General features: G+C 44.7%; 1 protein-coding gene across 5 annotated transcripts in view; it reads left to right on the forward strand.

Moving 5' to 3' along the window:
- The window catches only part of NCKAP1L (NCK associated protein 1 like), a 51,115-nt gene that overhangs the window by 12,280 nt on the left and 11,252 nt on the right, over window positions 1-27,583 (forward strand). For 3 of the 5 annotated variants that reach the window (XM_074402718.1, XM_074402717.1, XM_074402721.1), the window contains exons 10-30: window positions 2,610-2,666; window positions 3,629-3,725; window positions 4,273-4,382; window positions 4,546-4,678; window positions 5,083-5,164; window positions 5,339-5,397; window positions 5,612-5,757; window positions 7,158-7,290; window positions 7,593-7,712; window positions 10,144-10,289; window positions 10,892-11,023; window positions 14,510-14,728; window positions 16,506-16,636; window positions 19,833-19,930; window positions 20,064-20,157; window positions 20,314-20,396; window positions 20,702-20,782; window positions 23,620-23,713; window positions 24,632-24,748; window positions 25,436-25,545; window positions 27,374-27,463. In XM_074402718.1, the coding sequence (XP_074258819.1) occupies window positions 2,610-2,666; window positions 3,629-3,725; window positions 4,273-4,382; window positions 4,546-4,678; window positions 5,083-5,164; window positions 5,339-5,397; window positions 5,612-5,757; window positions 7,158-7,290; window positions 7,593-7,712; window positions 10,144-10,289; window positions 10,892-11,023; window positions 14,510-14,728; window positions 16,506-16,636; window positions 19,833-19,930; window positions 20,064-20,157; window positions 20,314-20,396; window positions 20,702-20,782; window positions 23,620-23,713; window positions 24,632-24,748; window positions 25,436-25,545; window positions 27,374-27,463 (2,332 nt within the window). The remainder of the gene's footprint in view (window positions 1-2,609; window positions 2,667-3,628; window positions 3,726-4,272; window positions 4,383-4,545; window positions 4,679-5,082; window positions 5,165-5,338; window positions 5,398-5,611; window positions 5,758-7,157; window positions 7,291-7,592; window positions 7,713-10,143; window positions 10,290-10,891; window positions 11,024-14,509; window positions 14,729-16,505; window positions 16,637-19,832; window positions 19,931-20,063; window positions 20,158-20,313; window positions 20,397-20,701; window positions 20,783-23,619; window positions 23,714-24,631; window positions 24,749-25,435; window positions 25,546-27,373; window positions 27,464-27,583) is intronic. The other 2 variants (XM_074402719.1, XM_074402720.1) reach the window with 2 other exon arrangements.

The raw sequence follows: 27,583 nt of genomic DNA on the forward strand, positions 1-27,583 counted from the left end.
TCCTGAGTAGCTGGGATTACAGGCATATGCCACCACACCCGGCTAATTTTGTATTTTTAGTAGAGATGGGGTTTCTCCATGTTGGTCAGGCTCATCTTGAACTCCTGACCTTAGGTGATCCGCCTGCCTCTGCCTCCCAAAGTGCTGGGATTACAGGTGTGAGCTACTGCTCCCAGCCTTGAGACTTACTATTTTTGACAGTTGAATAATATTACATTATGTGGTTGTAACATAATTATTTACCCAATCCTCTATTGATGGATGAACTGTTTTCATTTTTTAAAGTCAATATAAACAATGCTATAATGAAGGTTCTTAGATACATATTTTTTGTGAATCTGTGAATATTTCTTTTCTTTTCTTTTCCTTTTTTGAGATGGAGTTTTGCTCTTGTTGCCCAGACTGGAGTGCAATGGTGTAATATCAGTTCATTGCAACCTCCACTTCCCGGGTTCAAGTGATTCTCCTGCCTCAGCCTCCCAAGTAGCTGGCATTACAGGCATGTGCCACCATGCCCAGGTAATTTTTTGTGTTTTAAGTGGGACAGAGTTTCACCATGTTGACCAGGCTGGTCTTGAACTCCTGACCTCAGGTGATTCACCCACCTCGGCCTCCCAAAGTGCTGGGATTACAAGCATGACCCACTGTGCTCAGCCTTGATGTGTGAATACTTCTATAGAGTAAATTCTTAGAAGTGAAATTGCTGAAGGGTATGCACATTTCAAATTTTAATAGCTCTAACCAATAACTGTTTACCGTCTAAACAGTTATTATCAAGAGTGTATGAGAATAGTGATTTCTCACACTCTCAACAACTGAGCATCATCATTAAAAAACATTGCCAGAGTTGGCTGGGCATGGTGGCTCATACCTGTAATCCCAGCACTTTGGGAGGCTGAGGCTGGTGGATCATGAGGTCAGGAGATCGAGACCATCCTGGCCAACGTGGTGAAACCCTATCTCTACTAAAATACAAAAAAATTAGCTGGGCGTGGTGGCATGTGCCTGTAGTCCCAGATAGTTGGGAGGCTGAGGCAGGGGAATCACTTGAACTGGGAGGCAGAGGTTGCAGTGAGCCGAGATCACACCACAGCACTCCAGCCTGGGCGACGGAGCAAGACTCCATCTCAAAACCAAAACCAAAACCAAAACCAAAAACAATCCCCCAACAAACAAACAAAATTGCCAGAGTTAAGAAAGAGTAAACCTAAGATTAATAATTAGAAGTTGCAGGAGGTGGATTTGGGCATATGTATGAGAAACTTTCTCATGATTACTGCTTCTAAGGAATGGAAGGGTTGTTTAAGGCTGTTCTGTTCTCCATCACTAAGAACTGCAACTAATTTGTGTGATTTATAGTTTAGGGAGTTCTTTGACATAAATGATCTAATTTAGCTTCGTGCTAATTCAAGAATAAGTATTAATATCTTTTTTAATAAATGATAAAATGGAGGCTCAATCTCAGTGTCACTCAGTTAATAAGAGGTGAAATTAGGACACAATTCCAGGTTTTTGGACTCTGAATCTTTTCTCTTTCCACTGTACTATGCAGAGATTGAAATAATTATCCAACAGGATTGCGGTGGAGTTGAATCCTGACTTAATTAAGATACTCTCCAACTCCAAACGTCTTTGATTTTGTGCTAGTTCAATAAAGGAGTGGCTTGGAGAAGGGAAATGAGCGGTGATGAAGCCCCATTAATGTGGTGGCAATAGTGACACAGGACAAGAGAAGACAGGAACATGGAGAGGAAAGAGTCGAAGATGGTGCTGGGATTCTGAGCATGGGTCACTAGGAGAAAAGAAGACATGTGGTTAGGAGAGTCAAATACTGCAGAAAATTAAAAGCAATGAAAAGTTCTTCTAATTTGGTGATTCAGAAGTTCACATTGACCTTAGAGATAGCAGTTTGCTTAGTGCTGAAGGCTGTGTGGGATTCAAAGGTCGGTGAGAGGTGAGGAAGTAAAGAGAGTTTAGGTGTCTCTTTGGAGAAGTTTGGTGGTATGGGAAAATAAGCAAAGTTCAGTGGATTGTCAGGGTCAAGCAAGGGTCTTCGTAGAATAAGGGAGGCTTTGAACTTATTTGTTGGGAGAGGAGTTTAAGCCAGTGGAGAAGGAGAGACGAAGTATCAAAAAGATAACCAACAAAGGGAAATTCTAAAAGGAAGTTGGTGGGAATGGGAGCCAAGGTAGAGCCTGAGTAACTACTTTTACTTGAGAGCAGACCTGTGTTATATTTAGACACTGCTCCGTTTATCCCCCTCAAACCTGGAAGAGTTCCTTGATTTGAAGGAGTCAAGGCAGGAGCGCAGGAAGAGAAGTCTAGCCCCAGCTTTGCCATTAAAGCCCCATGTGACCTTGACAAGGCATTTCCCTTCCTTGGGTATTATTTTCTGTATCTGTAACATTAGGAGTAGAGTTGACTAATCTCTAAGCTGTGAGTCTTTCATTAATAGGCCAGGGTGAGAAACAGGGTTTGAAAAGACCCTGCCTGTGAGCGCTGCCCATGTTCACATCAGGCTGTAGACTGGATGCTCGGGACTGGGAAGGTGAGGGTAGGGCCCTAATGGGTAGTATGGTCAACCCTACTGTGCTTGTGTCAATCCTCAGGTATGGCAAGCGAGTGGCAGACATAAAGGAGAGCAAGGAACATGTAATTGCAAACAGGTAAAGGGCGGTGAATGCAGTCTCTGAGAAGGGATGGAATAGGAATCTCTTCTCACTTTTGTTCTCACCTAAGCCATCCTTAGTTTCTGTACAGCTTTATTGCCTCAACCCAACTTGCTGCTGTCCCACCAATTCTTTTTTTTTTTCTTTTTTTTTGGGACGGAGTTTCACTCTTGTTACCCAGGCTGGAGTGCAATGGCGCGATCTCGGCTCACCGCAACCTCCGCCTCTTGGGTTCAGGCAATTCTCCTGCCTCAGCCTCCTGAGTAGCTGGGATTACAGGCACACGCCACCATGCCCAGCTAATTTTTTGTATTTTTAGTAGAGATGGGGTTTCACCATGTTGACCAGGTTGGTCTCGATCTCTTGACCTCGTGATCCACCCGCCTCGGCCTCCCAAAGTGCTGGGATTATAGGCGTGAGCCACCGCGCCCAGCCCTTTTTTCTTTTCTTTTCCTTTCCCTCCCTCCCTCTCTCCCTTCCTTTCTTCCTCTCTCCCTTTCTCTCTTTCTCTTTCTTTCTTTCCTTTCTTTCTTTCGAGTCTCACTCTGTTGCCCAGGCTGGAGCACTGTGGTGCGATCTTGGCTACTGCAACCTCCACCTCCCAGGTTCAAGTGATTCTCATGCCTCAGCCTTCTGAGTAGCTGGGATTACAGGCACCTTTCACCATGCTTGGCTAATTTTTCTATTTTTACTAGAGATGGAGTTTTGCTATGTTGGCCAGGGTGGTCTCGAACTCTGGACCTCAGATGATCTGCCCGCCTCAGCCTCCCAAAGTGCTGGGATTGCCGGCACGAGCCACCACTCTCGGCCCTTTTTTCTTTTTAAACTAAGTCTAACTTGAACATTTAACCTTCCTTCTGCCTCATGCCCCTTCGTAAATATAGCTTTCTTCTGCGCTGTCTGTGGAGGGTTTTTAAGGGTGGGAGAGGTGATAGTTATGTTCCCCTTTTCTTCCTTAGTGGCCAGTTTCACTGTCAACGGCGGCAGTTTCTGCGGATGGCAGTGAAGGAGCTGGAGAGTGTGTTGGCTGATGAACCAGGACTACTGGGTCCCAAGGCAAGAAGAAGAAATGTTGGGAGGGGGATGATGGTCGGTGATAAGAGACTGGTAGCCACATGGCATTCATGAGATTTTACCTTTCTGAGTCTTTTGTGATCCATTTGTATGTATATATGCTGATTCCCTTGAATCTTCATGGAGTACCCCAAAACTTTTTATATCTCTTTTTTTTGGCACTATACAGAGTATGTCCTGTGCTATAGCTACTTGTATACTTGTCTTTTCCTCTATTTGAGAGTGAACTAATTGGAGACAGAACTTGTTTTTTTTTTTTTTTTAAACCACATAAATGCCCAGTAGATATTTTTAGAACTTAATTTGATATGGCGAGAAGGGTACTAATTGTGAGCTGGTGTCAACCGTGTACCTGTCTGATTCTGTGTCACATAGCTGAGGTTTTTTTTGGTGAGTCTGAATGTTTGTTACTGGACACTGTGGTGGCTGCACAATGACATCCATATGTATATTATCATGCTAGTTTTCTCTGTGCTTTGAGATCTGTTTCTAAAGTTGAAAATTCTAATAGTCTCTGTCCTCTCCGTAGGCTCTTTTTGCTTTCATGGCCCTGTCCTTCATTCGTGATGAGGTCACCTGGCTGGTTCGCCACACAGAGAATGTCACCAAGACAAAGACACCTGAGGACTACGCTGACTCGTTAGTACTTGACATGGCTGAGAACCTTGTCCTTAGATGGACTGTGGACAGGGAGGGCGCAGATAACCTCAGGAGGTCTCAGTTTCTGCCCTGTTCTCACTGTGTTGGTCTCAATTGATATTTCTAGTCTTATTCATCTCTGTTCTCTTCCTCAACTTTATAGGAGCATTGCAGAGCTACTTTTCTTGTTGGAGGAGATCAGGTCTCTGGTCCGAAGACACATCAAAGTGATACAGCAATACCACCTTCAGTACCTGGCAAGATTTGATGCTCTTGTGCTCAGTGACATCATTCAGGTATGATGTTTAATTGATTATACTTTGGAAATTCCAGGGTGATCCCTGCTGATTTTGCAACCACTCTGGCTGAATGTCATGCTCTGTTAGTTGGGTGTCAGAAAGTCCAATCTGCCCCTTTTTATTTGTTAAAAGAAAAAGAAAAGACTAAAAATCTCAGCAGTCTTTTTATTTTTCCTACTAACTGAAACCACGTAGAAATAGGAGAGAAAAATAAGGGGAAACTGGGTGTTAGAATGGCAGGGAACCCAGGAAGTTGCCTCCGTCTCTTGCTTGGCCTTTTCTCTCTGTTTTTGGCACTTAGCAATTCTTTCCACCTTCATCTGCTGACTCAGCGTCGTGGTCCTAGCTTCTGTCCTGGGGAAACTATGCCCACTTGATGGTAACTGCAGCTCCTCTTTCAGAACTTGTCTGTGTGTCCAGAGGAGGAGTCCATCATCATGTCCTCGTTCGTCAGTACCCTCTCCTCGCTGAATCTCAAACAAGGTGACTGGAGAGAGGTTTGGGGGCAGGGCGTATGTGAGGATGAACATCTTTTATCTGGAAATAGTGATCTTTGAGCCAGGGAGTAGGACAAGATGTCTTTGAAGAAGGTCTACCCGTTGGATATTGGTGTGCTGTTTATGGTTTCCTTTCATACTTGCTTCTGTTGTCTTGCAGTTGATAATGGAGAGAAGTTTGAATTCTCAGGATTGAGGCTGGACTGGTTCCGCCTACAGGTAATGATGGATTCCTGGTAATGATTCCCGTCCTCAGACTCTCCCTCCCCCACAATCCCTTCTCTTTTTATCTCCTAAATTTGCTTTGTGGAGCGAGTCAATTTTGAAAACTGCTGATTGGGCAAGACATGCCCAGGCCAAACGGTAATTCCAAGGCTGGGGGCCCTTTTCATTCATCTTGTTTTTCTCCACCCTTTCCCAACTCCAACCGCAGGCGTACACTAGCGTGGCTAAGGCCCCCCTGCACCTGCATGAGAACCCTGACTTAGCCAAGGTGATGAACCTCGTTGTCTTTCACTCCCGAATGCTGGACTCAGTAGAAAAACTGCTGGTGGAGACTTCTGATCTGTCTACTTTCTGGTATGTCTTGGTTCAGAGCTCTTTTTAAAAAGTTTTATTGTTTTCTGTTTTTTCTCCATTATGCCACTTACTTCAAGGATTTTTTTTTTTTTTAAGAGACAGGTATCACTATGTTGCCCAGGCTGGTCTTGAACTCCTGGCCTCAAGCAATCCTCCCATCTCAGCCTCTTGAGTAGCTGGGGTTATAGGCGAGAGCCACCAAACTCTGAACTAGAGCTCTTTATCAATTCACTTGCTCTCTTGCCTGGCCTCTGTGGAGGCCTGTAATTCTCCTAGATAATCGGAAAGTGTTATTTTCTTTGGGATCCCCTTAAGATGCTCAAACTCCACAGCTCACTTGTGTCGGCTTTTTGCCAGTAATTCTAAGTGATAGGAATTTAAAGTTGATTCCCTTTCGTTCTGTATTCCTGTTTGTTCTTTTATGGAAAACTATTCAGGTTTTATACAGCAGCCTTCTCTTCCCTAGGTTAATTAACCCGTACGTCTAGTTTCAATCTCCTTTCTTTGGAAATGTCTTCAGTTTTTTTTTGTTTTGTTTTTTTGTTTTTAACTCTAGGAATATTGTGATTTAAAAGAGACATGAAAAACTGTGCTTTAGTGGACAGAAGTGAAAATAATTGAGAGGGCTAGAGAATAGGCCCACAGTGAAACACTGAATATCCCATAAAAACTAGAAACAAGCTATCTGTGAAAATGTTTTATGATGTGTGGATTCGTCTCACAGAGTTAAACCTTTATTTGGATTCAGCAGGTTGGAAACACTCTTTTTATAGAATTTATGAAGGGACCATCATAGGAACGGACAATGTGGAGAATGAGCATTAGTTTGTCTTCCTTAGACAGCACCTGACGTTTTTAGGTGACCCCTGTTGTCCGTAACTCCACCCTTTGAAGGATCAAACAAACAAGTGAAAACACAGTGTGTTGTCTCTGCTTTCTGCAATATAGGTGGGGAGATATAATACCCATATGGGAAAGGGACATCAACATAATACTTGCAAATGTGAGAAAGTGTAAAAGAGTACATGAAGTTGCGAGGATGTGGGTTAAGGAAAGATCCGTCTGAGGGGATTAATTTGAGAAGATTTTCTGGAGCCTGAGTGTTAAATTTTGGGAGGAATGTGAATTAACTGAAGGACTTCTAAATTAGGGGAAATGGCCCAAATCATGCCAAGGTTCTAAGGGAGAAATAGTACATTTTGTACAGGAAAGGGAAGAAGAATATCATTAAACTTGCCCGGGGTCCTTTATAAAAGCCTGGAAGGGTTAAGTTTCTCGGGTTCCCTTCTATCTTAAGGGACCAACGGTTATACTCTCTTTCTTTTTCTTTTCTTTTCACTCACCACTTTACTCACAAGGACTAAACTCTGATTTAAAGTTTCCTTCCCATTTCTCTGCAGCTTTCATCTCCGTATCTTTGAGAAGATGTTTGCTGTGACCTTGGAGGAACCTACCATGTTGCGTTACGCCATTGCTTTCCCCCTGATTTGTGCTCACTTTGTCCACTGCACCCATGAGATGTGCCCAGAGGAGGTAGGCATCCTGAACGCCAGACCCCGCCATCTTTCTAGCCACATCTCATCTTTGTCACGCAAAGCACAATTCCAAGGATTGATTTTGGTCCCAGAAAGGGTATAAACATAATGTATGATACGGGTCCCTAAATATCTCAGCTCGATGTCGAATGTATCCTCTCTCGGGGCCTCAGTTTCTTCTTCTGTAGGAATGGGTAGGAATCTTCCGTAAGCTTCAGGCCAGGGATGAGGGCAGTATTGTGAGGAAGAAGTGGCCGTCCTGGTGATGGCAATCTCTTCTTTGGTCCCTCTCTCCCATAGTACACCCACCTGAAGAACCACGGTCTTCACCACTGCAACTCCTTCCTGGAAGAGTTGGCCAAGCAGACCAGCAACTGCGTCCTGGAGATCTGTGCTGAGCAGCGAAACCTAAGCGAGCAGGTAGGCAGCCCTCTCTGTTTCACTCTCCCCTCTGCCAGCCCTCAGTGCCTTCCCTTCTATCTAATTTTATTTCCCTCTCAGAGGCCAAGCTCCGTAGCTCCTTCTCACAAGTAGGGCTAGGGCCTTTGTGTACTTGAGTTTATGGCAGAATTCTTTGCTTAGTTGAGTCCCTTCAGTCTTTACTCCCTTAGGACTGGATAGAGGTGTCTAAAAATACTCGTCTTTGAACAGCTGCACTCCAACAAAATCTGTGCTCTCACTTGAAGGGTTCTGAGAGATGAGTTAACTTTCTAATTTACTTCTCCTCCTGTCTTTGCCCTGTGTTCGTATACTAAGGACAGTGGCCCCCAGGTCACCTGTCTTGTCTCATCTTTCTGTCTGTATCCTAATCTGTGACTATCTAAACATTTTGGGGCATCTTTTCTGTGTTTAGCCTCAAGGTTGCTTTCTTGCCTTCTTCTTTTTACTTTTCCCCTCTCCTCCCTTGACTGACTTTTAGCACCTCATCATAATTAGTTCAACCTAAATTTCAGAAAATTTGAAAATGAGAAACTTGTTTTGCTGTTGCCCTGGAGTCTTTCGGGTTTCCCAGACTACCCACCTTTCCTGGGTTTGAGTCAGGCCTGGTAAAGGGGAGTGTGTGTGTGTGTGTGTGTGTGTGTGTGTACAGATGCACAGTTACATTATTACTTAACCTTTTTATTTTTCGTATGCAAATGGCACACAATGGGGATAAAAATCCTTTCTTCATAGAAGTGTCGTAAGGATTAAATAGAGTACATTTGATATTTGATATATAGCACTTCAGAAATGTTACCTGTTATATTTGTTGTTACTTACTGGTCACAAAGCCCTGTGCTGGGTTTTTGGTTGGGACCCGGAAGGAAGGCACACAATTCCTGCCCTTGGGTAATGTCCCAGTTTAATAGAGAAAGGAATATACCCATATTTAAGAGAAATTTAAATAATTAATGCAAGAAAGATATGCAAATGAGTACAATTGCAGGTATATTCATCACTCAGTATGCTTCATCTTAGCTAAAAGGCTGAGAAATCCAAGAAGAGATCATCAGTCAATATGAGTAACTGCTGCATGCAAGAACACTGCTGCAGACATTTGCTCAGTGCCGTCTCAGGGATGACTAAAACATGATGTGAATAATTTTCACACATACTAGAACTTTTGCGACTAAATGAGTATTGGCCTTCTAAAGTTAACATTCTGAGTAAATAATTAGTGTTGCTGCCATTACAAATGGAATTATGTATTTTGGAACTGCTTTCAGAATCTGCTACAGACGCATAATCTTTTGCATAATTTCAGGGTTGACACATTCGTTTCCATCGAGGTGGACTTGATTTTTTTTGAAACAGCCAAGAGTTTGGATTTAAAAAAAGAAGGTGTGACTATAAAGTAACAAAACTGTTTTTTTGTGTGTGGCTTTTATGCTGCTCTCAGAATAATTTCAACTGAGGAGTTTCCAGACATGGCCTGCTCATGCTCAGCAGCTCTGGAGTAAATGGAAAGAATTCCAGTTACCTTGAAGGAGGGGGCTGACCGGGATGCTAGGTTGATGTTTAAGCTAATTAGCAAGAAATATGATATTTTAGAAAAGTGGGAAGACAGTGCTGGCAACACTGTGAACTCCAAATCTTTGGAGGACTGTGGTGGTGTGGGTAATTGTCTCATCAGATAGAATAGGAAAGGATGTAGCACGTGAGACGATTGTTCCATCTAGAAAAAAAGTAACTGTTTTCCTATCTTGGAAGACCCTACAAAGCACAATTGAATGGGACTTTCAGATCTTATTCTTTTTTTTTTTTTTTTTTTTTTGAAACGGAGTTTCACTCTTGTTACCCAGGCTGGAGTGCAACAGCGCGATCTCGCAACCTCCACCTCCTGGGTTCAAGCAGTTCTCCTGCCTCAGCCTCCTGAGTAGCTGGGATTACAGGCACGTGCCACCATGCCCAGCTAATTTTTTGTATTTTTAGTAGAGACGGGGTTTCACCATGTTGACCAGGATGGTCTCAATCTCTCGACCTCGTGATCCACCCGCCTCGGCCTCCCAAAGTGCTGGGATTACAGGCTTGAGCCACCGCACCCGGCCTAGATCTTATTCTTTATACCTGAGTTTTTCCATGAAGAAAGGCTCTCTCAGGACGTGGGCATGGGAGTGCGGCTCTGATCTCCGAAAGACACTGCTGTCTTGAGACTTTGAGCCTATACATGCAGAGATATTTTTGAAAACTGAAAGAGGTGAGCACATTCTGAATAGGACCCCGTTAGAGAAAGAGATGCGTGGAAGGAAAGAGAGAGGAAGGCAGAAAGATAAAATAACAGATCACAATGTACAACAACCTTTTTGTGACTGTCCGATGCCGTTTTAGCAACAAAGCTCATTTCTCCGTTTACCCGTGTTTATTTCTGAAGCTTCTACCTAAGCACTGTGCCACAACAATTAGCAAGGCCAAGAACAAGAAAACTATGAAGCAGAGGCAGACTCCCAGAAAAGGAGAGCCTGAGAGGGACAAGCCAGGAGCGGAGAGTCACCGGAAGAACCGTAGCATTGTCACCAAGTGAGGATCTGTCTGGGCCCCCGATGGCCAACTGGGTACTGCACCAAAGAAGGCAGGAAAGGAAAGAGGGAGGGCGACACAGGAAAAACAAGCGCACAAGTCGTGGTGGGGAATGAGGGGTACGGAAAAGCACTTCGATGTGAATTTTCTTTTTTTTTTTTTTTGAGACGGAGTTTCGCTCTTGTTACCCAGGCTGGAGTGCAATGGCGCGATCTCGGCTCACCGCAACCTCCGCCTCCTGGGTTCAGGCAATTCTCCTGCCTCAGCCTCCTGACTAGCTGGGACTACAGGCGTGCGCCACCATGCCCAGCTAATTTTTTGTATTTTTAGTAGAGACGGGGTTTCACCATGTTGACCAGGATGGTTTCGATCTCTTGACCTCGTGATCCACCTGCCTCGGCCTCCCAAAGTGCTGGGATTACAAGGCTTGAGCCACCGCGCCCGGCCCGATGTGAATTTTCTACTTTGCCTTTGAAGTCTGCGTCAGCATATACTCTTCTAGGTTGACTATACCTAGAAGACGGGTCATGGGCCCAACACATCCTTCCTAGACATTAGCAGACAGTGCCAGATCTGTAATCCGGGCTCATTTTACTTTCTAGCATGGACAAGCTACACCTAAACTTGACAGAATTGGCACTGACAATGAATCACGTATTCAGTTTCTCTGTGTTTGGACATACCATCTTCCCTTCTGAGTACCTCAGCAGCCACCTGGAGGCTAGACTCAACAGGTATCACTCTTTCCTTGTCCTCTGTTTGGATGGCAGTCCTCAGACCATAACATGTACCTCTGTGTATCGTATGGTAGTCCTCAAAGTTGGGTCCAGTTACATTCGTCCTGGTGGTCATGCCACAGTGGAGATTCCGATGCAGTCAGTCTAGCACAGGTCCCAAGCATCTCTGTTAAAAGCAAACAGAGGCCGGGTGCGGTGGCTCAAGCCTGTAATCCCAGCACTTTGGGAGGCCGAGGCGGGTGGATCACGAGGTCGAGAGATCGAGACCATCCTGGTCAACATAGTGAAACCCCGTCTCTACTAAAAATACAAAAAACTAGCTGGGCGTGGTGGCGCGTGCCTGTAATCCCAGCTACTTAGGAGGCTGAGGCAGGAGAATTGCCTGAGCCCAGGAGGCGGAGGTTGCGGTGAGCCGAGATCGCGCCATTGCACTCCAGCCTGGGTAACAAGAGCGAAACTCCGTCTCAAAAAAAAAAAAAAAAAAAAAAGCAAATAGAAGGAATCCCAAACCTCTCTAGGTGGTTTGGATGAACACCTAAAATTGAAACCACTGGTTTAGCAGAATGAGCAGGGCCTTTGCCGTGAGCAGACCTGTGTTGACAACCTGGTCCTTATCTAAGAGAGCAGATCATTCAACTTACTTGAGCCAGTTTCCTTCCTTGTAAAGTAAGAATAATGGCATTTACCTTACTTATGGATAATTGGGAATTACTCATAATTGAGAATTGGTAGAGAAGTAGTAATGAGTGCAAAGCTCCTGACATATATTAGGCTTTAATAAAATACATCCCTTTCCTCCACTTTGCCTCTCTCTCCATTGCTCTGTAAAGTAGGAGGCACACCCCTTACACTGCCATTGGACATTACAGTCAGCAAGTAGGCGAACGGGAGGAAGAATTATGAATAATCCTCAACTCCTCTGTATTTTGTTTGGGAGTATGTAGCCTATTCATTCATTCAACAAATATTTATTGAACACCTGCTGTGTGTCAGGAGTATTCTAAAAACTGTTTACACAGTAATATATGAAACAAATAAAAACATCTGCCTCCATGCTTACTTCTAGCGGGGAAGATAGATAAACAAAATAAGAAGGTAGAACACGTAGTCGATTCGATAGTGATAAGGGCTAAGCAGAAAAAGAAAGCGGGAAAGGGAGACAGGAAGTCTGTGTGCTGGGAGTCGGGGGGTGGGGGGAGCGGTGGCGGAAGTGGGTGTTGCAGTTTTAGATACCGTGGCCAAGAAAGGCCTCCTTGACAAAGTAACATTTGAGTAAACCGGCGAGGAAACTGAGAAAGCCAGGCATGTGACTGTTGGGAAAGAGCATTCCAGGCAGAGGAAGCAGCAAGTGTGAAGGCTCTGAGGTTCGAACGTGCCTTCTAGGTTCAAGGAACACAGAGGAAGACAGTGGCTGCGGCCCGATGAGCCTGGGAGAGACTGGGAGGATGTGAGGTTAGGGAGGTCAGAAAAGTGGCAGATGCTGCATGTGCTTATATGTCATTGTAAAAACTTTGGCTTTTATTTTGAGTGAGATGAGAGATGGGGAGCCTTGGTAGGTTTTGTGCAAAGGTGTAACAATTAGACTTGACCCAACATTGTACTCTGGCTACTTCAGTGGGGACAAGGACAGAAGCAGGGAAACCAGTTCTGAGTCTATGTTTTGATTATAGGAGAGACAAATTTATTTTTCAGCTAGGTTTTTGCTCAGGTGAAATTAGTCTGTTTTCATTACGTATACATGAACTATATGGAAGAAAGTGTCTCAGTTGCATACATGATGTCAGGAAGAATGACAGTGTGATGATGGCCTATGTGCAAGCCTTCAGACACTGCTGGTGGGTTCCAGGCCCTGAAGCAGCATGAGTGTGATATTCAAGTTTTACCCGAATCATCTCTGATACTTGCTTCACTGACGTCATTGCTCCCAAAGACCTAAAGTTGGCCTAGAGATTTGGCCACTGTGTTAACTCTAAATTAGATTAGTCTTGCCCTTAGTCTGTCCCTTCTGTATTATTTTCCCTCAAGTGGTACTTGAGAGTCCTTTTTTCTTTCATCTGTGAAGCAGACCGGTTCCCTCTTTCCCATTCTTTCCCCTGCCATAAGCATTTTGCCAAAAACACAAAACAAACAAAAAACTCAAACATCTGTGGCTTTAGGAAGACTGGGATCAACTCATTCAGACTGAGGTGCAAATAACTGACAAAGTCTATCTCTTTCCTCTGTGGTTTACATTTTAACAAGGAAAAAAGTCCTTAGAAGACTAACTCTAATTGTGAAATCTCAGATACCTGGGGAAGGTATTTTGAAAGGGGTCGGGGGTCCAGTGGTGAGGGATCTTACTGATGTGTCCCTACAATAATATAGTGTGGACAGTTCTTCTACTCTTTCTTTTTTAAAATTAAATTAAATTAAATTAAATTAATTTTATTTTAAATTTTTTTATTTTTATTTTTTTTAGAGACAGGATTTCACTATGTTGGCCAGGATGGTCTTGTTCTCTTGACCTTGTGATCCACCTGCCTCGGCCTCCCAAAGTGCTGGGATTACAGGCATGAGCCACCACGCCCGGCCTATTCTACCCTTTCTGAAGTTGGCTATAGCTGCATGCTAGCCACGCACAATCTCCATTCAGCCCTGGCACACTGTGGTTACTTAGGATTATACTATACTTCCAAGGATTCCTTCCTTCCTTCTCTCTCTCTCTTTCTCTCTTTCTCTTTCCTTCTTTCTTTCTGAAGTCTCACTCTGTCACCCAGGCTGGAGTGCAGTGGCATGCTCTCAGATCACTGCAAGCTCCACTTCCAGGTTCAAGTGATTCTCCTGCCTCAGCCTCCTGAGTAACTGGGACTACAGGTGCCTGCCACCATGCCCAGCTAATTTTTGTATTTTTAGTAGAGACGGGGTTTCACCACATTGGCCAGGCTGGTCTTGAACTCCTAATCTTGTGATACGTCCAACTTGGCCTCTTAAGGTCCTGGAATCACAAGCATGAGCCACTGAGCCCAGCCACTTGCAAGGATTTCTAAGTGTGGTTTTTCATTTCTGACAGTGATTGGAACTAATTTTTTTTCAAGGAGAAAAGATAAATACTGGCACTGAGAATGCAAAGGGTATGAACTCTCAGGTAGAGTTAAGTGGAATTAGAGAGCCCAGATCTTCTACTACCTGACCTAATTTCTCCAGAGGAGGAAGAAAAGCTTAGTAATTAGGGATCAAATGCTATTGGAATCAATTCCCAGCACTGCCATCTCCAGCTGTGTCTTCATTGTGGTCTTCTAATGATTTATTATTTCTGTGTCTCAGTTTCCTCATCTATAAAAATGAGGATAATAACTGTCCCTAGCTTATTAGGTTGCTATGAGGTTTAAATGAGATTATATGTGTAGTAAAATCCTAGCACAGTACCTGGAACACAATATACACTCAATAGTTGTTACCGTATTTATCATTATGATTGTAATTCAAATTTTTTAAATCACCTAGAGCCATTGTGTGGCTGGCTGGCTACAATGCCACCACCCAGGAGATTGTACGCCCTTCTGAGCTGTTGGCAGGAGTGAAAGCATACATTGGTTTCATACAGTCACTGGCCCAGTTTTTGGGCGCAGATGCTTCCAGAGTCATCCGCAACGCCCTTCTGCAGCAGACACAACCGCTGGATTCCTGTGGGGAACAGACGATCACCACTCTCTACACAAACTGGTCAGTGTTGCTTATGCTTTCCCACCACCTGACTTTGTGTTGGCACTTTCCCCTTTACACAGTAGGATCTCAGGGCCCAAGTATTTTAGCTCCCAGGGTCACAGACCCGCGCAGTGGAGGGTTGGTGCTTCTTGAGGAATGGAGCAATAATCTGGGACAAACCCAGATCCCCTGCTGTCCACCACGAAGTTTCCTTCTCACCTTCACTGGATCATCCTTTGGCCTGCCCTGCAGTTATTTTACCTTTTTCCTCCAATATCCAGTTCTTAACCTTTCTTTTTTGGTTTCTTACTGTTTCAATTTCAAATGGTCTCTCTTCCTCGTTCCAAAGTTCTCTTATTTATCTTTTTGCCCTCACTTCTCCTTTTGAAAACCATTCTGCCTACTACCATCTCTCTGTAACGTCTCCTCATCCTCCTAATAGAGAAGGGGGCCTTCTTCCCCAAACTGAAGAAGATGGGAATCAGCGCTGTTTCCTTTGAAATGCTAAGGAATGGAAAGGATCTGGAGTCCTACCTCCCCAAGCCACTGGGTGGCGCTCTTAATCCAAAATCAGCTCCGTAGGAACCGGGCTACAAGGAAGAACCCCCCAGAGCAGGGGAAACAAAGTTTGCAAACACAAATGCCAACTGGGGATGGGCAGGAAAGGTAAATGGATGCACCACGTGGGGCAGACAGAGACTTTGAGGAGTTGGAGAGGGAATACCCCTCTAAAGGGAACAGCCACCACTTAGCTCCACCTGATTGCTGCCCTACTAAATTCTTATTTTTTATTTAAAAATCTGTTTCAAAATTTTGACAAAGAATTTTCCGTAGGCTCCAGAGAAGACAGTTCAGCCCCTTTCCCCCTGTGAGTCAATTCAGCATAAATTCAAAGGAAAAGAAAAGGCCAGGAGCAGTGGCTCACACCTATAATCCCAGCACTTTGGGAGGCCGAGGTGGGCAGATCACGAGGTCAGGAGTTCAAGACCAGCCTGGCCAATATGGTGAAACCCTGTCTCTACTAAAAATACAAAAATTAGCCGGGCGTCGTGGCACATGCCTGTAATCCCAGCTACTTGGGAGGCTGAGGCAGGAGACTCACTTGAACCCAGGAGGCAGAGGTTGTAGTGAGCTGAGATCATACCACTGCACTCCAGCCTGAGTGACAGAGTGAGACTCCATCTCAAAAAAAAAAAAAAAAAAAATCCGACTGGGTTTGACTCATGGTTAGCTTGTAATGTCTATTAGATACAGACCCAGAGCAAGGACCTGGGAGAGGTGGGTTGGTCAAGCTCTCCTCTACCCACATTGGCTAGAGCCCAGCTCCTTTAAGTTTGCCCAGAGGTCAGGAGGAAATATTTGGAGACTAATGACCTGTGTTCACAGGATATCTCTTTGCGCAGGAGGTTTGAGAGTATATTTCAAAGGAGCCTAATTAGGTAGTGACTTTCTTTCTTGCCAGGTTGAGCCTGTCTTACCTGCTGAAGGGTAAGGGTGAGGGAATACAACTGTTGGAAAAGAGCAGTGGCGGAGGGCGGGGAGTGCGTGCTATTGCATTTGACAGTGTAGCAAAATACCCTGCAGGTTAGAGGCGACGTGGAATTACAGTCCTGCCAGTTGTTTTTGATCCAACAGCTTGGGGTGTTGATTGGAACATGGTATATCTTCTTTGAGCTTCTTCTCCCTACCCGTCTTTCACAGAGTTTTTCTTTGTGAGCTCAGCGGTAGTAGTAGGGGGTGGTGGGAGGGAGAAGGGATTGGACCCTAATCTGTGCTTTCTTGGCCAACCCTGTAGGTACCTGGAAAGTCTGCTCAGACAGGCAAGCAGTGGGACCATCGTCCTCTCCCCCGCCATGCAGGCCTTCTTCAGCCTGCCCAGAGAAGGGGAGCAGAACTTCAGTGCAGAGGAGTTCTCTGACATCTCTGGTGAGCCCAGGGCCTGGTCTTCTTGTCAAGGAGCTGAGCCCTTCCTTCAATGCACAGAGAATAAAAAACTAGGACATATATTTAGGTTGGTGCAAAAGTAACTGCAGGTTTTGCAATGAAAAGTAATTGCAGGCCGGGCACGGTGGCTCAAGCCTGTAATCCCAGCACTTTGGGAGGCCGAGGCGGGTGGATCACGAGGTCAAGAGATCGAGACCATCCTGGTCAACATGGTGAAACCCCGTCTCTATTAAAAATACAAAAAAGTAGTTGGGCGTGGTGGCACGTGCCTGTAATCCCAGCTACTCAGGAGGCTGAGGCAGGAGAATTGCCTGAACCCAGGAGGCGGAGGTTGCGGTGAGCCGAGATCGCGCCATTGCACTCCAGCCTGGGTAACAAGAGCAAAACTCCGTCTCAAAAAAAAAAAAAAGAAAAAAAGAAAAAAAAGAAAAGTAATTGCAAAAACTGGAATTACTTTTGCACCAAACTAATAGCAAAGGGTAAGGGATAAAGTGTAAGGAGGACATTCCCCTGTTTGGAATTATTAAACAGTGGTCTGCTGTCATGGTATCTTCTTCTTTAAGGATACATTTTAGAGTCTTAGCCAGTGTTTGGATTGCTGATGTTTAATAATAGTGATGATGAGACGATACATGGCATTTACTGTGGGCTAAGTTCTAAGTGTTTATACATATTAACTCACTTAATCCTCACAACTGCTTTGAGGTATGATAGATACACTCATTCCCATTTTTCAGATGAGGGCACTGGAACACAGAGAGTTTAAGGAACTCGCCTAAGGCCACACATTCATAAATGGTAGCACTGGGAGTTCAACTCCAGGCAGTCAAACTCCAGGACCTATTCAGTGCTGCCTTCCAGTGTCTAGAAGGGGGAGGCAGGTAAGGAATGTGTAGTGAATGAGTTGGGAAACCTTTCCTTTTCAAAAGAGGGTTTGAAACCATACAGATCCTTTTTAATAGATATGTTTTTACCAACTAATTCATGAACAATCCTACTTCTCTCTCCTTCCTCTCACCTCCATATCAATCAGGGATGCTGCATAGTATTTGGGACAGGTAGAAGATGTTCCAGTGACCCTGTCCTCGCCAGTCCTCCTCTTTGGGGGTGCTAAGAAAGCCAGAGCACACAGTTCTGTTTTCCAGTTCTGCCTTCTTAGCATCATCCTGCCTCCATCAGCAGGCTGACCCTACGCTTTACCTGCTGCAGGTTTCAGATGTCCCCTTCTCATCAACTCTACCCACAAACTGTAGGCAGCCTCTAAAATCAGCTTTAGGTCTTGCTGACAAATGACAAGCAGCAGGAGGTGATGCTGATTCCCCTTCTACCACCCCCACCCCAATTTCCCTGGGTTGCCATAGTGATGGGGCAATGCTACTACAAAAATAGATAGATGGAAAGAGAAGGATGCCCTAGGGTTGCTAGCTGGGGGTAGAGAAGACTGGAGTAAGGAGCTTTGGCAGATCCAAACTGGTAGATCAGTGTTTCTCCTGTCCATCAGCTCCAGAGAGGGTGATTCGGCTCCTCTTCCTCTCTGTCAGCCATTGTGGCATTATCCAAGTTGATAGGTCAGGAAATACTTCCATAGCTCTCAGCTCAGTTCTTTCTATTAAAACAGGTTGACTCAGGCTGGGGGTGGTGGCTCACGCATGTAATCGCAGCACTTTGGGAGGCCAAAGCAGGTGGATCATGGGGTCAAAGGATTGAGACCATCCTGGCCAACATGGCGAAACCCCGTCTCTACTAAAAACACAAAAAATTAGCTGGGCGTGGTGGCGCGCACCTGTAGTCCCAGCTACTTGGGAGGCTGAGGCAGCAGAATTGCTTGAACCCAGCAGGTAGAAGTTGCAGTGAGCCGAGATTGTGCCATTGCGCTCCACCCTGGCGACAGAGCAGGACTTTGTCTCAAAAAAACACAACAACAACAAAACCAAAACGAAATAAAAAACAGGTTGACTCTAAAAATGTTTAATATCTACCGTGGACAAGGCTCTGTGTCAGTGGCTGTGACCAGTTCCACTTCCGCTGTCATTGATGGAGGTGGAGATCACTGGTCCTGCCTTCAAAGACTCGAGTGTGGAGCCTTGACTTCCTTTCTCTCTGAATTCTTATTGGCAGTATTAAACTTGCCTTTCTTTACTGGTCTCTTGTTGTTGTTAATTCTGGTCTTTCATGGTTTTCCCTGCTGGGATGGCCCATAGTCAGAGATCATAGCTAGAGCTTCTTCCTGTCTAGATTTGTCACTAGTGTTTACAACATGGGATTTCCCCAGGCAGGTTTTATTTAACTCACAAAGGGCTAGAGCAGGCTAGGTGGCAAGGGATAAAGCATTGGGACTGACTAGCAAAAAGAAGGATTTAGAGGAATAAAGAACTGAGACTCTAGGGGAATGTGTGTTGATTATGAAAAAAGAAAAGGTAGCTCAAGGGGAGGAAAATGTGGACAGTGAGACACTAAGTAAGGGAAGTAAAGGGAAAAACATACAAAAAAAGTCAGACCTTAGATGAGGAACTAGTTTTATCTGCTGAGATGCAGTAAGGGGCAGTTAGATATTGCACCGGGCTTCCAGTACCAGCCCCTGATGTGATTAAGTGGCTTGGACGAATACTTAACCCCCTTGTCTGTAAAACCATGGTGACTGTTCCTATGAAACGTATTTCAGAGGGCTCATAACATCATCATAATAAGCCCTTATCCATATATATCTTTCTAATTTTCCAAAGTTTTTGTAATGTATCTTATTTGCTCTCACATCAATTCTGTGAGTGTTCATGGCAGATATTCATGTCTTCGTTTTACAGAGAAGTAAACTCAGGCTCAGAGAGGTTCAGTGACTTAAGGTCTTACACCTGATAAAATTAGTGTAGCTAGTACAGTAAGAATAAAACCCAAGTATCATGTAAAGGAACATGGGAAGTGTAGATCTTACAGGAAAGTAAGGTCATGAGTTATCATTCGTGGTAAGTCTTGGCGTGAGTACCAGTGGAGAGGGGGCAAATGTCCCATGGGCTGACCAGACTTGCCACTTGAATGTAGGATTTTAGGTCACTTTTGCTCCTTCTCATTTTTTTTTTCCTTGCTGGAAAACATTTAAAATGTTCAAATGACCCTACAGCTGTTGTGCGAATACTCTAGTGCCTTCTGAGTCCCATGTGGGGCTTCTGTAACTCTGTTCCAGAGATGCGGGCCTTGGCCGAACTCCTGGGCCCCTACGGCATGAAATTCCTGAGTGAAAACCTGATGTGGCACGTGACCTCTCAGATCGTGGAGCTGAAGGTACTGTGGCAACAAGCCCCTGGGAAAAAGGTCCTGCCTTAGGGGAAGAGGATGGGTATGGAAGACTTGGGGGGAAGATGTAGCATTGGTCTCTTCTTTTCCTGCTTAATGTCTCTGTGTTCCTGGGCTGCAGAAACTGGTGGTGGAAAACATGGACATACTCGTTCAGATCAGATCCAACTTTAGCAAGCCAGAGTTGATGGCTTCTCTGCTGCCCCAGCTGACAGGTAAGCATCCTCTTCCCTTGCAGTGAGAAGGTACTATGGAATCACATTGCAGATGATGGGGATTTTCAGGAATCTGGAGGCTAAGTTGGGTCTTTGGAATCAAAACCATCACTCATCTCCTAAATTCTCTTTTCTAACACCCTTCTTTCTCCTCAGGGGCTGAAAATGTGCTAAAGCGCATGACCATCATTGGGGTTATTCTCAGTTTTAGGGCCATGGCCCAAGAGGGACTTCGGGAGGTAAGTTGGTGGGGAGGGGCCTGTCACAGAGCCACAGATACCTGTGACTCTGGGTTTGTATGAAAAGTTGTGGAAGGGGTTGGTTGGGCATTGAGAAGAGGGAGCGTAATTTGGCAGAGATGCTGGAAGGACCTTAGGAATAAATGGGCTTAGGAAACCTGGAGGTATAAGGAGAGGGATAGCTTGGAAAGCTGGCTAGGTTCATCAGCTCTATCTACGTCGAGTGATCCCCCCTTTTATTTCCCCCTATTTTTGAAGGCACTGGTCATAGTCTTGTGGACTCATTTATCTTCTCTTTCCTCTAGGTTTTCTCCTCCCACTGCCCGTTTCTTATGGGTCCCATTGAGTGCTTGAAGGAATTTGTCACTCCAGACACAGACATCAAGGTATGGGGGAGCACAAAGTAGAATCTAATTGGGAGCCTTTTGTGGTTGAAAAGGAGGTAGCTAGGATCTTGTAAGGGAGAGCAGGTTCTGAAGAATACCATAGGGATAAGGGCGAGGGTTTGAATGGGAAAACTGGTCAGATGAATATTCTCGGAGAGAAAGAGCAGAGCTGGTGAGATGTGGGGGGATGGAGAGAAGCGGGAGGCTGGGAGACACTGTGGGGTTGGGGAGACATTACCGGAGGAGGAGGGATAAGACTTAGGATAGTATCTGTAGGTTTTCACCGGACATCAGCACTGTGCACATTAGATAAATGATGTGCAAACAAGTCCACTCTTTAGTCTTGAGGTTAGGTACTGTAGGAAGATTTGTTCCTTTCATTTCATCCACCTGCCTACCCTCAGTCTTTTCTTTTCTTAACCTTTTCTTCCTTCCATCCTTAAGCTTTCTGGTTCCTCTATGTCTCAGCCCCCCATTTACTACAGGAGATGGAGAGAGGAAGAAGGGCTTCTGCAGACAATATAAGTTAAACCATTTTCCATCCATCTTCCACCCTTGAGTCATCTTGTCTTTTGAATCATTTGGAACTAAGAAGTATGCTATGTGGGAAATACAGCTAAAGCCTAGGAATAGATCCTTCAAATGCACAGGGCAGGCGCCTTCTCTTATAATTGATTCTTTTAATGGAGAGTGGTCTGTGATAAGAGGAAACCGGTTAGCAGGAAGAATTAAAGTTGTATGTTAAGAAAAACTTCCTTACTTGGAGATCAAAAGACTTGTGAAACTTCCCCTTCTATCTGCCTAAAATCATGAGGGTCAAGTGACTGTGGGAACAATGAGGGGCAGTGTTTCACTGGGATAGCTGCCCATCTTGAAAAATCTTTGATTTCAAGTTGAGCCTGGGTTTCTGGCAGCTGCTGATGTTGGTCCAAATTCTCTAGGCTATCAGGAGCTTGTCTAGCTGATAATCTCCTGGGTAGCTCCAATCTTTAGGCACTGCCTGTCTGTGAAAATAAGCAGGTAGGGGCAGAGAGGGAGGATGGCATGTCCATCAGAGATGCTGCTACTGCCTCAGAGGAGCTAGAATATTAGAAGAAGAAAAAATAAAATCTCTTCAGCCCTCCCTTTCTTCCTCTAGAAAACCTCATGGACCAGGTTCCTATCTCCTAGGTGATGGTTCCACAAATGGGTCATTTAGGTAGTAGGGGACTTAAATAAGGGCAGAGCAGAAGGTGGCAAAGATTTGGCTTCTGTATCAGTACTACAGGCAAAGTGTGTGTACGTTGTTATGTCTGTGGGATTCTTTTTTTTTTTTTTTTTTTTTTTTTTTCCTTGAGGCAGAGTCTCACTATGTCTCCCAGGCTGGAGTGCAATGGTGCGATCTCAGCTCGCTGCAACCTCTGTCTCCTGGGTTCAGGCAATTCTCATGCATCAGCCTCCTGAGGAGCTGGAACTATAGGTGCATGCCACCACCCCTGGCTAATCTTTGTTAAGACGGGGTTTCACCATGTTGGCCAGGCTTGTCTCCAACTCCTGTCCCCAAGTCATCCGCCCACCTTGGCCTCCCAAAGTGCTGGGATTCGGGTATGAGCCATCACTCTGGCCAATCTGTGGGATTACTTGCATAAGATACTTAGTTGTCCAGTATTATAACAATTATCCTTGTTCTTTCAAAAAGCTTTCTTCTTCTTTTTTTTTAATCTAAAGTGGGGTCTAGGTACTTAGTATGAGAGTGGGGTCTTAGGGCTATGTCCTGGGAACCTGATTATAGGTACGATGACAGAGTCGGGTATCAATCAATCAATATTTATTGAATGCCTTCTATGTGCTCAGCATTATGTTAAACACTAGAGACGATGAAGAGAAATGCAAAACTCCTGGCTTTAAGACAAAGGGAGAGGATGGAAAGGCATCACATTTTCTCTATTAGTCACTAGGGTTGATCACATGTGTGGTCTAATTTAATCTTCACAACATCTATATGAGGTAAATGCTATTATGCCAGTTTTATAGATGGGAAAATGAGGGATCAAAGACGTTAAGTAACTTTCAGCCAAGGTCACACACTTAAAAAGTGGTGTTGCTAGGACTTGAACCCAGATCTATCTTACTTCAAAGCTTTTTTCTCCCTTCACTATGCCATGAGGTTTTAAAAAGCTATCCATTTCGTGAGATGAGCAGATGAGTCTCGCATTCTGTCTAAAAAGATAACTAACACCAGATGCTGTGTGTGATCAACACTGTCAGCAGTACCAACATGAGGAGGGAAAGCTGGGTGTGGGTTGAAGTAATCAGGTAGGGCTTCACAGAGATGAGATCTAAGGGATGGGTGTGACATAGATATAAATAAAAAGGAGAAAAGGACCCTCAAAAGGGGGAAGGACCTGAACTAGAGTATGGGAGAGGAAGTTGTAGTACGGGGACAGTGAATACATTATCCTGGCAGCACCGAAAGAAGGAAGTATTTAGGAAAATGAAGCTGAAAAAGTAAATTTATATGATGGAGTGTCCTAAAGGGTTTTTTTCCCTGTAGGATAGGGAGAGCTGTGAAGGGACTATGTAGAAAAGATGATAATAAACCAGAAGTTTAAAATCTGTGATTAGCTGGGCACGGTGGCTCATGCCTGTAATCCCAGCACTTTGGGAGGCTGAGGTAGGAGGATTTCTTGAGCCGGGGAGTTTGAGACCAGCCTGGACATAATAGTGAGAGTCTCTCTCGATAAAAGCGTCTTAAAAAAAAAAATCAAATCTGTGATCCAGGAGTCTTGGATCTGCATTCCTTCTGTCAAGCCCTCTTCCTGTGAATCCTCCCTAGAATGCTGCTTTCTTCTCTCCAGGTGACCCTGAGTATCTTTGAGCTGGCATCTGCTGCAGGGGTGGGCTGTGACATTGACCCAGCCTTGGTGGCTGCCATTGCTAATCTGAAAGCTGGTAAGATTGCGGAAATGGAGCAAGATTTCGGAAAGGAGGGCTTGGGTCTTATTTCGGGTGGAAGAATGTCAATGTCAAAGAAGCCTTTATCTGAGATTATGGATTCAGAGGAGATAAGCTGGGAGCAAAGGAAGGACCCTAACTTCCAGAAAATACTTACATGGGCAATGTAGATTTATCCTCAGGTTCCAGCTAGCGGATCTGCCAATCAGCTAAAAAGCACTAAGTGAGAGTCTATTTGATACTCAGCAAGTGCTCACAGGCATTTACAGTCTGGTTGGGAAAATAAGATTAACGCAAATGAAACAGTGAAAGAGCAATACGAAATAGTGAGTTGTGTGATATAGCACCGCAGTTCCCCATGGTGATTTTGTGCTTTCTCCCTCCACCTAATCACCTTGACACTGTTTATTTCTTCCCATCTCACATTTGACTCTTATATTTTCCATTACACGTTTCCTCTGATTACATTCATACTTACACATACTCAGAACAGAATGAACCAAGGGGCTAGGATTAAGTCCTTTCAGAATGGCCAGACTTACAGAATGACCAGACTTACGCCTCTTCTTCTGTCGTGGTGGGTGAGAATCTTTTCTCTTCTTCCTGCCTCTCCACCCCATCAGGCAGCAGACAGGCATCCTAGGGTTGCACCATGTGTCAGCAGAGCCCGTGGCTGAAAGCCTGCCCTGTCACCAGGGAGGCCTCCAGGACTCAGGCCTCTCACTATAGGTGGATGCTAGTCCTGTTTCTTCAGGAAAATTAAGTAGCAACTCACCCATAAGGATTTGTAAAGTGATTTCATAGTTATTTTCTCATTTGATCCTCACCATTCTGTGAAGTAGGACCCCCGTAACAGTTAGTTCCTGTTTGCTGACCTTACTCACTTTTCCTCTTTTCCTTTTTCCCTCTCACCAGATACTTCATCTCCTGAGGAAGAATATAAAGTGGCCTGCCTGCTCTTGATCTTTCTGGCGGTTTCCCTCCCACTCCTTGCCACTGATCCTTCTTCCTTTTATAGTATTGAGAAGGATGGTAAGTAAGGGATAGGTGTGAGAGACCAGTGCTATTCAAGTTAGTGTCTTGGGGTAGAGACTGGAGATACTGGAATATATAGACTTCTGATTCAGGTATAAAGTTCTATTTCAAAAAGCACTTGAAGGCTGGGCATGGTGGCTCACGCCTGTAATCCTAGCACTCTGGGAGGCCAAGGTGAGGTGGGCAGATCACTTCCATGAGTTCAAGACTAGCCTAGGCAATGCGGTGAAACCCTGTCTCTACAAAAAATAAACTAGCCAGGCATGGTGGCCTGTATGTAGTCCCAGCTACTTGGCAGGCTGAGATGGGAGGATGGCTTGAGCCCAAGAGGTCAAGGCTGCTGTGAGTTGATTGTGCCACTGCACTCCAGCATGGTGACAGAGCAAGAACTTGTTAAAAAAAAAAAAAAAGAAGAAAACACCCCCTACCTGAACACACACACACACGCGCACACACACACACACACACACACACCCCTGAGAATGAACTATGCATAACATTCGATTTCAATAAGATTTCATAGGAATATCCCGCCTCTAATCCCAAAATGCCTTCTCATCCTTTTAGTGTCAAATACTGGTTGCTCAGCCTGAAAACGTGAAAACTTACCAGTTTGGGTCATCCTGGAGTGGCTTACTTTGTCATTTCCTTTGTTTCTCTCCACCTATATCAATAACAACCTAGGTTACAACAACAATATTCATTGCTTGACCAAAGCCGTCATCCAGGTGTCTGCTGCCCTCTTCACGCTCTACAACAAGAACATTGAAACTCACCTCAAGGAATTTCTGGTGGTGAGTGGGTCTTGGTTATAAACACTGGAAGATTGCAAAGGGCTAGAATTGGTTTGACTTAACTCTGTAGATAATTATTGTTGAACAGGCTTTTGAGTCTAACTTCTCACCTAATTCATTCAGTAAAGAGTGAGAAGCTACTATATGAAAGGCAAGAGTTTCTTCTAAATTTCCTAACAGCTGGTGTTTCAGCCTCTGCTTGAATATTTGGAAAGATCATCAGACAAAGAGTCAGAAAATCTGAATTCTAGTTTTGGATCTGCCTTTAAGTAGTCGTGTGACCTCTGAAGTACCAAGCTTTTGGGGCCTCAGTTTTCTCATATATAAAACAGGGAGATTAAACTGAATCCATGAATTCAGATTAAACCGAATCCATGCACCTTGGTGTGCTTCAGAATATCCTGGGGTGCTTGTTAAAATACTGACTCCTGATCTTTACATCAGACCTACTGGGTTAGAATATTGTAGGGTGAGTCTAGGCCTCTGTTTTTAAGGCCTCTGGGAGAGAAGATGCTCATTAAAGTTGTAGAGACACTGAGTTTTATCATCTCTAAGGCCCTTTCTAACTCTGTGTGGACTAGTCAATGACTACTTCTCAAACTTTAAAGTAAATCAGAATCACCTGGAGAATTTCTAACTTAGTAGATTAAGGTGGGGCTGAATATGTGCATTTCTGTTCCCAGGTCATCTTGACGGTGCTTGTCTTGGGATCTCACTAGAACCAATAGTCGAGATTTCTAGGGACTGGAACTTACAAGTAGGCAGCAGATTCCGCTGTAGGTCACGTCCAATTTCTTTGAAAAACATTGCCAAAAATTTTAGCCCACATTTGACTCCCTGTAACTCTCACCATGGATCTTAGTTTTGCCTCTGGGAAAACTCAGAAGAAATAGAATAGGCCCCAGAAATTTCCATTCTAAATCCTCCATGGTGGTATTTTGTTCATATACTTCTGATCCATGGTTCATTCCCCTCTGCCTGCTCGAGGCTTCTCAGTAACCGAGAGCTTATATCTTTGCAAAGTATGGCCCTGATGTAAGAACCAGGGCCTCATCTGTCTCCTTCCAGGAGGAAACACAGCGGATCACATTGTTCTCTCAGAAATTATACCCTCATCCTGAGAAGTACATGTCATGGATCATAAGCTTTGTTGGAGTTTCTCTGTTTAAGCTGAGGCACCCAACCAGATAGACCTGGCTCTGAGCATCTTAAATGCAAAGAGGATTCACACCAGATCTGTAAGAAGGGGTGAGAAGGGAATCTCCCCACCCTTGCTTTCCCTTTTATCCTCTTTGTTTGCTACATGCAGGTCACCTGGGCCTGGAATACAATGAATCATATTTCTTCTTTTTTGATCTGTGGGGCATTGGGGGTGATGGAGTTGACAGCCATTTGGGAGTTGACTGGAAAATACCAAGAGCACTGCGTCTGAATCACAGGCCCAGCTCTGCCTCTAGTCAGATGGGGAGTCAGCTGTAAACAGCCTGATGACAGTGGTGTCTGGAGGCTGCCTGGGAAAAGAGAGGTTCATCTCCTGGCATCCATCACCTGCCTTTGCTCTAGGTTGTTTCCCTGCCCCTTGCAATCTCTCCCCCAGCCCTCCCTGGCAACCTGTTGTCTGCACCGGGAGTTCAATGAGATCCAGGCTAGCTTACAGGCAGCGTGTTTCTCTGACACGTAGGAGATTTGCCACTTTCCACCCTGAGTCTTCAGGAACGTTCTAGCACTTCTTAACTCTCCTCCTTGATCTTTTCTTAACTTCCTGCAGCCTGAGGCTGTCCTATTCTGACCTCTATAAAAATCTGCTTTACAAATTCTTCCCTTACAGGTGGCCTCTGTCAGCCTCTTGCAGCTGGGCCAGGAGACGGACAAGCTTAAAACCAGAAATCGAGAATCCATTTCTCTGCTCATGCGCTTGGTATGTATCTTGTTTAAGTTAGTCTGAGAACAGGGAGCAGAAGGGCCAGAGGGAGACTCCTCTTTAGGGTCTTTGCATCCTTGTTGTTGTCCTCACCCAAAAGCATCTGGTTAGCATTCT

This window comes from Saimiri boliviensis, chromosome 7, assembly GCF_048565385.1.
Source record: "Saimiri boliviensis isolate mSaiBol1 chromosome 7, mSaiBol1.pri, whole genome shotgun sequence".
Taxonomy (NCBI): Eukaryota; Metazoa; Chordata; class Mammalia; order Primates; family Cebidae; genus Saimiri; species Saimiri boliviensis.